The following is a 12,571-nucleotide window of genomic DNA, read 5'->3' as shown; positions in this document are numbered from 1 at the left end:
ACTAAGGTCAGTGAATTCATTACTGAGGTGCAGACAGCTTGAGGGATTGAAATGTGAGGGCCTCTTGCCTCACCATAGCCAGAGGCTCACTGTCCCAGGGAGCAGCCATCTTGGCTCAAATCAGTGCTCGCTTGTGGCGTGTCAAAGGTCAGAAGTCAGAGTTGATCTGATAAGGAACCATGGGAACGTTTTCATCGGTCTGAAGTCTTAAAACATCTGAGAAATCTACTCTTAGTCTGTAGGATCTCCAATTCGAGCAGGGATTTTGGTTTGCCCCTTTTTCTACAAAATACTTGTTTTGTTTTTTTTGGTTGGGGGCTTTATTAATTTCTCCCCCATCAAAACCAAAAAGGCTTTGGCAGAAACATGCAGCAAAATTCTTGGCAACTAATTTGGACGTTTGAAATGAAGGCACAGACAAGAGGGTCCTTTTTCTACTTGAATCTAAAATTAGTATGTATGATTTTCACTAAGTGCAGATCCACTATGCACTGCCCTGACCTAGATAGCTTCTGTTTATAATCTTGTTCATTTCCTCAGCAGCACAGATCTGGAAAGCTTAGTAAGGTTGATTACGTTCAGAAGTGTGGAAGCACTAATGAGATTAGCATATGTTAATTACCTCTTAATTAGCTGGTGCCACATACATTAGGTCTAGGAATTAATCATCTGACAGAGGGGAGTTTCATAACACACTAATGGCAGGTGTAACCACATCTCAGTAGGCCTGAGAGAGATCATGTCAAGTGCAAGAAACAGCAAAAGAGTTTAAAAAGAGTCCTCCAGGCCGGGGCAGAGAAACGGAGAGCGAGGGAACGGAAGAAGAGAGTGAGATGGAGGGAGACGTGGACAAGATGTTGGCCCTCAGGGTTAGATGGAGAGAGTGAGGAAAAGACTGAGTGAGAGGGAGAGAGCACGGGAGAGCAAGAGAGAGAGAGAGCGAGAGAGAGAGAGAAAGAGAGAGGCAGGTTTCTAAGCTAACTCAACCCCTCACCCTTTACAGAGGGCCTTTATGAGGCCCGGTCGCTGCCTGTCTCAGCACTCAAACTCCAAATTCCACCGAGGTTTGTGGACAGGATGGCAGTCAGTTACGGCTACTAGGAAAAGCTTCATTCAGTAGTGAGGGTGCGCACACACAGACACACAGACACAGACAGACACACACACACACACACACACACAAACACACACACACACACACACACACACACACACACACACACACACACACACACACACATATATATATACACACACGCACATACTTGGAAAGACACATCCTCTCACAGATGCACTCTGTCTCAACACATGTATCTTTCAGAGAGAGAAAATTGAGAAACCTCTGCACCTATTTTTGGGATGAGGACAGATATAAAATAAAAAAAAAGCCCTTCCTGGGTTATTTAAGTCATGAATCTAATCTTTGTTGATATGAAAGGGTTAATGCAAATCAATCTCTACATTGTCCAACATGAACTGAGTGCACCCTATTTAGAAAAGGTGACTGGCTAGTATCTGCACTGAAATAGATTCTCTGCCATGAAGCTATGAAATCCAGCATGGCTACTCTGAAAGAAGGGCTATACTAAAGACAGAGGTGTGCTTTTATACAGGCCATCACAGTGTACAGTGTGTGGAAACTGTGTATGTGTGTATGAGTGTAGCCTCCAGACTACCTCCGTGTTATGCTTGGCTTGGCAGTGGGCATTCCTGATATCCAGTGATTCTACCTTTTTCCCTCAAAAGCCACAAGCAAACTTGACAGACATCCCTTTGCTACAGGTTGGAGAACAAACTGGTACATTTGTATCAAAGAAAGGAATTGAAAAATCCTCTGTCAAGCAGGTGACAAGAAATTGAGAGAAGTATATGCACATAAGTCGATATAACATGTTATCAACTGCCTCCCAAAGAGATATTTTGAACAAAAATGGACAATAAAGTTTAAGAACAGTTAAATATCTAGAGGCAAAATTCACCAAGCTTGATTACAATTTTCATCAAAAGAAAAAAAAAAATGCTGCAGCTGTCAAAATGGAAACATAAATCAGTTTCACACAGGTTGTCACTAACTGAAAAACCACCTGTAGGACACTCACACCTGAATCACATCTACTGAAGCCCACAAAACTACAAGCAAAATATCCCAATCATAAAGATAGCCAAGGACAACAAAGACATCCACATTTCAGTCACCTTCAAAACTCTTAAGACAAATCCCTGAATGAAAATAACGCGGCTGCACTACCGACCAATTAGCCAAGATGTTCCAATGCAAACCCTCAATAGCAGTGTTTTTGGAAGGGCTACTTGAGCCAGCTTGCCTGCCTAATCCCCTGCACCAGAGAGCCATTGAGCCAGCATGAAGATAACACCAAGAACGCTTACCTCTGTCTCCTGCTTTCCCGAATGGTCCCTTCAGCCGTGATGGAGATGCTGAGGGCTCCGGGACTTGGCCAATGGTGAGAGGTCGCGCAGAGGTGCCTTGAAGAGGGAGGGTGTGTGTGTGTGTGTGTGTTTGTGTGTGTTCAAGTGTGTGAATGTGACAAGTGTGTAGGTGTGTGTGTATGTGTAGGTCCGTGCGCTCTGACAGACCTGAGTGCCCTGCCGCTTATGTGTGAAGGTAGGCACTGAGACTGATTGGACCAGAGCAGATTGCTTTTGGTCACTCGGAGTGCACCCACCCCACACCTACCGTACACCCGCATGCACGACCCTCTCAAACACTACACACACACACACACACACACACACACACAGACCCACACGGACATCAGACAACGAGAAAGAGAGTGCAAAGAAAGGCCCCCCAATGGCAAAATACCTTTTTATCCTTTACAAGAGTATCCTTTATTTTTCTAAGAGTGTGGCTCAATCAGACTGAAATATTTGTCTGCCTTTTCCTGGGGTAAAACTCTGGCATGTGTTGCTTTCATGTATGGGGGGGATCTACGGGGCCCTTGTACACAATGGGACCTCTGTGAGGAGCCCCTGTTAGCATGGTGCTGAGAGGAAGTCCCCGCTTGGAGGAAGGCCTCTGCCCTCCCTTTTGGTTGAAGCTGCTTTCTTTTTGCATATGTTCTCCTTTTCCTGCAGATCTGAGTTCAGTCGTGGGAGAACATATCTGTCTGACTTAAAGGGAAATTATGTGATCTGGGTTAAGAGCCGAAGAGCCTCAAGGCAAGTTGTTCTTTTGCAGTTATGTACAGATCTAGGTGTGCATTCAAAGTCTGTTCCCAGTGTACTGTTGATACAAATAATAGGACATACACAGGAAGCTCTGTCAGCTTTATTTGGCCACAATTTTGTCTCAACCTGCCCACCTCTCTCTCTCACTCCCATGGTAACTCTAGACCTTTTGATGAGTGAGGGGAAAAGGACGCAGTGGAAATGCCAGACATCGTTCTGCACCTGCCGTATAAGCTGGGATTTATATTCAGAGCTTTTCTTCTGCCAAGCATTCTCAGAAGGCAAAGAATTGTATGACATTTTACCCCAAAACCTTGACACAGTCATTGATGCCCACATATATTATGACTGAGTATATTGCAAAGAGCTTGAGAAATCATGCAGAGTTGGTTTGGTTTACTCTGTAGAAGCATTCATGTAGTAAATGGCAGTGAGATGGACAATTTATGCATTTATGTTTGAGTCTTCTACTTCTGGAGCCTTTTGGGACATGATCAAATGATTGGCACTAGGAAATGCTGATCTATTCAGGGTAATTTTCAGTGATATAATTTATGTAACTCCATATCATAAAAACCTTTGAAAGAATCATTCCAGACAAACATACAATAGATTTGTCTCATGCTTCTCTGTTCATTTCATGGGAGTCTGCTTCTTGGTTTATTGAAAGTCAGAAAGTGAAAGTTAAAATAGTAGTTACACTGGCATGGTCTTTCTGGACTCACTCCATACTTTTGTCCAAACTGCAGTGTATGGGACTACAGTATACAGCTATAAACTGGTTAAAGTCCTACCTCACAGGGAGAGCATTGGTCTGTGATGTTGAAGGGACTCTGTCAGAACCAAGGGACATATGCATATACAACATGCAGTGTGCCGCAAGGCTCAATGTTGGGGCCTCTTTTATTCCTCATTTATGTAAATGACATGCCGACTGCAGTAAAATATACGTTTTTATTGTATGCTGATGACTCCTCTTTAGTAGTGGCTGGGAAGATATGCACCAAATTGATGTCACTCTTAGCAGAGAGTTAGAAAATGTAAAGGAGGGGCTCGTGGACAACAAGCTGTCTTTGCACCTGGGCAAAACTGAGTCAGTTCTGTTTGGCAATAAGCATAGGCTGCAGAAGGCAAACAGGATAAAGGTTACATGCAATGGCAATTAAATTGTATTGCAGGCTTGTGTCACATACCTTGGCATTACTCTGGATTAGTCACTCTCAGGTGAACTTATTGCTGAGAAAATACTATACAAAAGTGCCTGTAAACTTAAGTTCCTGTAATGTGGACATTCAGTAGACAGACAGTTTGACATTCCAATTATAAACTTGTAACAACACTCTCTCTACAACACCTTGTAACTACAGTACCATTTTGATCCTGCCTGTTCTGCATGATACAGTGGCTTGACGATGAAACTAAGGAACAAGATGCAGGTTATGCAGAATAACATCATTTTACATTTATTCACTAAATGTACCTCCCAGAACTCATTCAAAAAGGTGGGCCTGTTGCCAGTGCAGCTCAGGGTGGAACAGGTGAAACTCAACCACGTGTATAACATCATCAGTGGTGCTGTCCCTGACTACCTGGGCTCACAGATAGTCATGGTCCATACTCAACATGGACACAACACCAGGGCTAGTGTGTGCTCATGCAGGGTGCCATGAGTAAACAATGTAACTCGGAGTTTACTGTGGAAAAACCTTTCATTTAGCATCAAACTGTCAGAATCCAGAGGGGTTTTTAGAGGTCAGGTCTGGGCTCATCTCTGGGCTAAGATGTCCAGTTAGATAACGACAGGCAGGTCCTGTGTGTATATTGTGTCTTTTCATTATGTTTTTATTTGTGAGATGCTTTTAGGACGTATTGATTGTGACTAAAAGGGAAGATACTAGGACAGGGATTGAAGTTTCATGTCTGTTGTTTTTATATTAAGATTGTCTTTGGATTTTTGTTACTACTACTGTCTGTCCTGTTTTTTCTGATATCAGGGACCATGTTGGAAACAAGTGTTCTTACATTTACATGTTATCCCCTGGATTCATTGTCCTCTATATCCATAAAATCAATCAATCAATCAATCAATCAATCAATCAATCAATCAATCAATCAATTCTTCTTCATCTTCATCCTCTAACTAACTAACTAACTAACTAACTAACTTTTACATTTAGATTATATTCATGTTAAGTACTGGAGTTGTAAAATAATGGAAAAAAACACATTCATTTTCAGAAGTTTTATTCAAATTGAAGACAAATGAAATTTCTTGCCTAGCTTTTTCAGAAAAAATATAACCAGAATTAAAAAGTGTGTTGGCATTTCTTAAAAACAGTTGTCACATTTTTTTGGTATACAAAACATTAAGGAATATTGGCCATGAATATTCACAGGACTCTCAGGTTTCTACTTATTTTTCCCCCAATATTAAATAAAAATAAATTACCTACAGTAAATATGCATATTTTTAGAGTAGAATAGAGTAGTTGTCTAAAGTTAATAAGACCACAAACCTAGAACATAACACCATTCATTTGGCTTCAAGTCTACAAATATAAATCAAAGATTTTCCTGAAACAGTAGAAAAAAAACTAAAGTATTTTGCCTTTGCAATCATAAGCGTTGCCTCCTGCCAATACTCATGAGAAGATAATGAGTCCTTGAAGCTCTCACCATGTCACAACTACATATCACTGTCATGCTAAATTATAATCAGATTTTTGTTTAGTATTGTACATGCAGATGTTTACACCAACATAAGGCACAACTAGTGGTCAACAGATTGCAGCCTCAATTAAACCTAATGCATCAGTTCCTTTGAGATTTTAATTAAATTCCACTGAAACTGGAGTTTTCAGTGGAATTTTCTGGAACCGGAAAAAATAGCTTTTCCCTAAGACACAACAAACATGCAAATATTACTCATGTCACCACTTTTGATGTATGGCTTCACAGGTCTCTTTTTATCAGACCAGCGTCCACATTGTCAAGTCATCAGTTATGGGAAATTTGAATTAGCCTACAACATGTTGATGATTTGTCTGTGTTTTTTTTTTTAGATGACAATGGACCTAAGGAGACGGAAGCACAGAATGACATCTCTGGGAATTGGTGGCTTAATGTCATTGCCATCGAGTCGGAGGTAGCGCAGTCGAGGAACACTTTCATTGACGCTGTCATCCACAGCATCAACAGCGACAGGGCAGACATTGGAGCCACTTACACCTGAAATGCAAAAGGAAATCATAAGACTCAAAATTCTTTCAGCCGCAGTGGTTTTTTAAAAATAAACAACTGAAACTCCTGCAGTCTACGTGAATTATAATGAGATGAAAAGCATGAAGTGCTTCGGTAAACTTACTCTTGATCTTGTTGTGGTCGAGGAGAAGGTGCTCAAGGCCTGAGGGAATGAGGGGCACCTCGGTCAGCTGATTGTGGGACAGCTGCAAGTCCAACATACTGGAGACATTAAAAACATTGTTGGGAACTCCACTGCTTTCAAGCTTGTTGTGGTTGAGCCTGAGAAATGCCACTTTGGGCAATTCTTTGAAATAGCCAGCTGGGATCTTCTCAATGTTATTGCCATCAAGGAAAAGCTGAGTGGTGGTGGGTGGTAGGCCAACAGGCATGCTGCTCAGCTGGTTCTTTGCTAGATTGATCTGTACCAGGTTGTTTAGACCCTTCAGACTCACTTCAGTCACAGCATCATCCATCAGCTTGTTCCCCTGGAGGTCCAAGAGGTTTAGCTTATCCAGACCTAAGAAGACGCCAGCAGGGATCTTGGAGATGCGATTGCGAGAGAGACGTAGATGCTCCAGGCTAGCTGGCAGGGGAGATGGCACAGAAGACAAGAGGTTGTCATCCATGTACAGGTGGGCCAGCTGAGACACTGCATTCAGTGCACCTTCTTCCACTCCCTCACTAGTGATTTTGTTGCGATTCAGGTTCAGCCAGCGCAGCTGTGTGGCATTACGGAAGGCATCTGCTGACAGCACTTCGATTAGATTGTTCTGCAGGTAGAGATACCATGTGTGTGGAGGAATTTTGGGGACGCTCTTCAGGCCTTTATTGTCACAGTAGACAGCACGAGGGAAGTTAGGGGGACAGCGACACTCTTGAGGGCAAGCTTGGAGTTGTGCCATATATTCCTCATAAGGCATATCCTGGCTGAGAACTGGCCCGACCAGGCACAAGATACAGAGAAGGCTCAGAAGAGGTGCCATTTCACTGCCCAATCTATGATGAAAAGAAAAAAAAAACAATATTATAGAAAAGCATCTGTGTAATATGTGTTACACAGGCCTTAAGACATACTTATAGGCCAAAAAGATATATGAATGCCCTAGACATCCAAGGTAAAGAGGATCAGATAAGGAGTTATAATTTGCAAAGGATTGGGGACTTTGAGGAATTAGGATAACACGATGATGACCCATACAACCGTTTGTACTTGAGAACCTGTGTCTGTTTCCATCATTTGATTATAGATAAACAACTGTAATGGTAAGACCATTCACATACTAGAAATCTAACGTTCTGTCCCTTGAAATACAACAAATCATGCGGCTAGCTTCAAATACACAAGAATCAGCTGAGTGTCAATGAGAATGCACAAATGCACACTCTTAAGCTAAAACTGTGTCCCAAATTAGCCACCAGCGTGTGTCGCCTACTCTACCACTAATGTCATTGTCATTAAATTGCAATGGCAGCTGCCAACAGAGCAAGGTATCCTGGTCTTTCCAGGTCATTACTTTGCCCGCCAAATACAGGTAAACCTCCAAAGACAGGACACAGAGCCAGGTCAACTTTAATTGCATTAGGACAATCTTAAAGCTCAGATTTGAAGACTTTGCACGCCAGTTGTAAGGTGCACACTGTTCATCAGACTGTGCAATGTATCTGACCCAGCCCATTAGCGAAGCGTTGCACTCAATCCATTGAGGAGAACTGAATTCTTTTCCCTGTTAGTTCAGGGAAAGGGCAGATGGCTTAGTAATAACCACTGATGGGGTAAAAGAGGAGAAGTTCAATGCAAAAGGTCCAGTACAATAGAAACTATGTAACAGAGAAGTGCAGAAACACAAAAAAAGAAAAGAGGGACCAACAAAATCTGAAGTCAGCTCTGTCATCTTCTATCCACCCATCTCTTAAGCCTCTACTTTATTCTTCTCAGCTGCCATCTGGTGCTTGTTTAAATTCTTGATGCACTCCACGTTTGTCTGGAACTCATTTAGCGTAGGCCATGCTTTTCCATGGATGGGAGCACTTCAAAGACAAAGCCGACACAGCTGTTTTAAGAGAACTGCCCCTGATTTCTTACTGTATAGGGGTCCAAGCTCTGTCACCTAGCTTTGGAGTATGAGCTGTGGTGCAGAAGACAACAGCATGATCCATGCTTCCATAAAGATAAAATCACTAAAGTTGCAAGACAAAAGTTCTAAATACTACCAACCCTGGAACTCCAGACTCCACTTCCAGAAACCCAGCTTACCTTAAACTCTGTAAGTTGCCTCTTGCCTAGGTCCTTCGTTAGCAAGTTGTCAAGTGTAGTCCAAACTGATGAGGCTGCACCTCTCTCCTCCCTGTATTTGTACCACTAGCTGTTTCATTCAACGTGTGCCAGCCTGTCACTCATGATGACACCAAAGCTTCTCTTGGCCAATCAGATGTTCCCAAGATCAAAGGTCAATCCCATGTTGATGGGTAGTGTGCTAAGCCGTTTCAGCACTTGAGACATGTCCCACTTAGAAACAGGCTAATGCAAGCCTACCTGTTCTTTGTTTGCTAACTTCCACATGTACAACCCTTCCTCCCTTGGTTGGTATGCTTGATCTCTGTTTAACTCCACTCACAAATCCCTAAGAGTCCTTTGCCGACCTTTGTGCTAATTTTGTGCTGCTGCTGCCCATAGAGCAATCAGGATTAATTAATCTGCTTGATGCAAATTATTAAATCTTAAGCCAGTGTTTGCAGTCAACAGAGAATGAGGATCAACAAAAAGTACACAAATATAGCTCAATATAAATGTGTTGTACAGACAATTGTCTTCAAATAAGCATCTCATTGGAGTTTGAAGTGGATCCAGCAAGAGTCCATCATTCCTCTCTGCCAAAATGATAAACACATGATCACCAGAACTGGACTTTTTAAATGTGGGAGGATGTTACTAGTCTGATAGATCATCAGATTTGGTGTAAATGTATACATGGACCATCCTTGTTTCACATAGACAAACTAGTGGAGGTAGTGGAATTATGTAAAGAATGTTTTCTTGGCACACATCAGATTTCATAATACTGAACATTTGAATGCCACAACTTCTTATTTCTGGGCATGTGCGTCTCTTCGTGGCTACAGGTTAACTTATTTTTAATAGTTCAAGCAGGATAAGGCTTGCAGCAGGTTGAATGCAGATCTATGAACATACAATGACTTCAGTTTACTTCAAAACATTTTTTGGATGAAGTGGAGCATCATTAATGTTTGCAGGAATTGGAAGATGCTATGACGTCCGCATAGAGGATAGAAGTCCAAAGTAGTCCTCGAGGGAATTCTGTACCCAATAAAGTATGTGTAGTAAGGTTAGTGTAATTAACTATTAGATACTTACTAGATAATGTATTTTATGGTGAGGTGGTGTATTTTACTATGAGGATTTTGAGTGGTTTCCCATATTGTTAGGAGGGAAGGCACGTTGTTAGGGCTGCTAAAACATCCACCACAAAGATAACGCACTGTACAGTACTTAAGTACAAAACATTGCCTGCAAACATTAGAGCTAACAGTGTTATGGGACAGAGGTCAGACTTAATCTGAGGGGATTTTACTCCAAGCTGGCCATGCAAATTGTTTTTGTAGAGTCTATCTAGCTCAAGGATTGGTGACCTCCGAACAAACTGGCATGAGATTGCGCTCGTTTCCCGTGATGACGACAAAGGCTTGAATGCAACAGGATAATCCCTGCTGACTTGTGTGAGGACAAGAGCAACACTTATCCATGATCAGCCATGCAAGCCCATTAGAGCTCCCCCTGTGTCTGCCAAGGTACGTTTGTGAACAGCGATCATTCCCCGACACGTTTGTAATCTTGTATTATCAATTACACACACAGACGTTAGTCCTGTGTACATTTATACAAAGACAAATTACTATCTAGATGAGTGGACGCATGTTTACAGCACATCAATAACTGTGCTGTCCTAACATGGCTTGCTGGCTGATTTGTCTAAAGTGACTTAAAGCAGTATTTTTGTTTTTTTGGCCACTTTAGGGCAGTGAAAAAGTTGTAAACACAATATTGACATACTATCACCTAAAGTTGGCACGGGAGGTAGTCTAGGTGCTGACCACATAATCACAATGTCCCCAGTTTGAATCTGGTGAAGTCTGTTGCTTGTTTTTCCCTATCCTTCTCCTCTAATTTCCTGTCAGCTCTTTACTGTCAACTCTATAATAAAAGGCATAAAACTCTCTAATAAAGACGAATAAATAAAGTTTATATGTCAAATGTGTTAACAAACAGTTGCATATTTACACAACGAGCAGACACGGAGCACCACACAAATCCAATATTCACTCTTCTTTTAGTTCTGTTTCTTGAGGGAAACATCTGGCTCTGCAGCTGCTACAGTAAGTGCTTCACTATGTTGACCATAGCTCGTCCCTAACTTTGTCTGTCTGCAGTTTAGTGCAGGCCAGGTAGCACAGAGTGGGTTTATCAAAGTTTTTTCTTTACCTGAAAACAGCCACTTACTGTGTCTGGAAACAAGGCTGATGATAGCCAGACTGAACCAAAACAGTAAAGTTTATATAAAAACATTAACAAATGCAGCTTTAAGCTTGTCATTCACAAAGTCTTCTTCACACACCATTCTCCGTACTTCTGTAATTTTCTGCCAGCATCTGTAGTCATTTACAATCTTGCTCTAGAAGTAAAAGGTATATACTGTCTTTTTGAGGACTGTTTTAAAAGACAACTCTCTGAGGATGATACAGTTTGCTGTCAGACTGCAAAGGCTATTGAACTTCCAAGTACTTAGCATGCAACTAATTCGGTTAAATAACAGGACAGTCTGCTTGTAACCTCTGCGCTGAACTCTGGTGTGGTGGTGTATAGGAATGTGCTTCTACTCAGCCTTTCTACTGCTATGGCCAACCAGCAGACTTATAAGAGCTTAGGGATACAATCAAGAATCAGTCAGGATTTAGTGCAACAGTTAGGACTCTGTATAACTGGTTAAAGGGTAGAAACATTTGTTTTTTTAAAGGCACCTACAAGGTTACAGTAACCAAACAAGTACCAAAAGGTGACAGAAATGCGGATTAAGTTCAAGAAAGCGATTAATAATGTGTGAAGAACTCCTCCTTGTTTTTTAAAAAAAAATTTGATTAAACTGAAACTGGCAGTGATTTGATAGAAAGTGTTTCCCCGCACAGCTGATGGGGTTCACTTCCATTCTCATTATAACAGAATAGTCATTAACAATGTGTGTCAGGATTTACAACTAAATATCCCAACTGCAGAAAAGGGTGAGTCAGTGCCTCACAGACCTCTGCAAAATGGAACATATATTACTGAAAACAAATGTTGGCCACAATCTGCCTGACAGACTAAGGAGAAACACATGCAGAGGAATATGATAATGCTAATTTCCTGCCAGGGGCTTTGTCTCTAGGCCAGCTATGTTAATTACACAACGGGTTGTATTTGCACTGCATGGTTTTTTTTCAGGATCAGTTCCAGTTGATGGCTTTGCTGAAATCCACTTCATGACTTTGAATCATTTGAGAGAGTTAGTATGGCTTAGTGAATCCAGAGCTGAGAAAGTAGCTGTGTTTGTGGTTGATTATTATGTGGAAAAAAACATGTTTGGCAGTAGAAGTGACTTTCCTAGATATGTGTTATTTGGAAACATTTATTTAATTTCTTTCCAGGTGTAAGCTTGTAAAACTGTTGTAAATTGCATATGGAAGTGTCTATCTATCACTCTATCTATCCTGATATCCTGATATCAAGCATCCTCATTCATAAAATAAACTGGCATAAAGAAAAACAGACAAAACTGCATATAACAACTGAAACATTTAAAACACTCTTTCTTTTGTTTGCAGGGTTACTTAACCATTTTTATGTATTACCTGTAAGTTTTGAATCAGAAGCGGTTAAGGTGAACCACGTCTAAGGTAAAGTTCAACCCAATCAAATGTAAACCATCTGAAAAATGTACTGCACCTATATCCAGTCACAGCCTTTTACTCCTCCTCTCTCAAACAGATGTATCACAAAAGAAGGACAAGATCATCTTTACCTGATTCTCCAGCTGGTCACAGTGGTCTGCATGCAGCCAGGTGAGGTTTGATTTGTCTGCTCCTCCAA

At 41.4% G+C, this 12,571-nt stretch overlaps 1 protein-coding gene across 2 annotated transcripts; it reads right to left on the bottom strand.

The window, feature by feature from the left end:
- Positions 1-5,416: 5,416 nt before the first annotated feature.
- Positions 5,417-12,571, bottom strand: kera (keratocan). 2 transcript variants are annotated; one of them, XM_042403690.1, is made up of 3 exons: positions 12,504-12,571; positions 6,554-7,428; positions 5,417-6,417 (listed from the first exon to the last, which is right to left on the bottom strand). In XM_042403690.1, the coding sequence occupies exons 1-3, from the start codon at positions 12,533-12,535 to the stop codon at positions 6,248-6,250; spliced, it is 1,077 nt and encodes a 358-aa protein (XP_042259624.1). In that variant the 5' UTR covers positions 12,536-12,571; the 3' UTR covers positions 5,417-6,247. The 2 variants fall into 2 exon arrangements, with proteins under 2 accessions (XP_042259624.1, XP_042259625.1); XM_042403691.1 differs by lacking the exon at positions 12,504-12,571 and adding an exon at positions 8,687-9,123.

This window comes from Thunnus maccoyii, chromosome 23 (genome assembly GCF_910596095.1).
Source record: "Thunnus maccoyii chromosome 23, fThuMac1.1, whole genome shotgun sequence".
NCBI classification, from domain to species: Eukaryota; Metazoa; Chordata; class Actinopteri; order Scombriformes; family Scombridae; genus Thunnus; species Thunnus maccoyii.
The sequence above is the reverse complement of the archived record's forward strand: the minus strand, read 5'-3'. Positions and strand labels throughout refer to the sequence as shown.

Excerpts from the sequence above, each read along its gene's own strand:
- kera (XM_042403690.1), bottom strand. The coding sequence starts at position 12,535 with ATGCAGACCACTGTGACCAGCTGGAGAATCAG. Across the intron at positions 7,429-12,503 it reads GTGACCAGCTGGAGAATCAG|ATTGGGCAGTGAAATGGCAC; the intron begins GTAAAGATGATC and ends TTTTCATCATAG. Across the intron at positions 6,418-6,553 it reads CGACCACAACAAGATCAAGA|GTGTAAGTGGCTCCAATGTC; the intron begins GTAAGTTTACCG and ends TTTGCATTTCAG.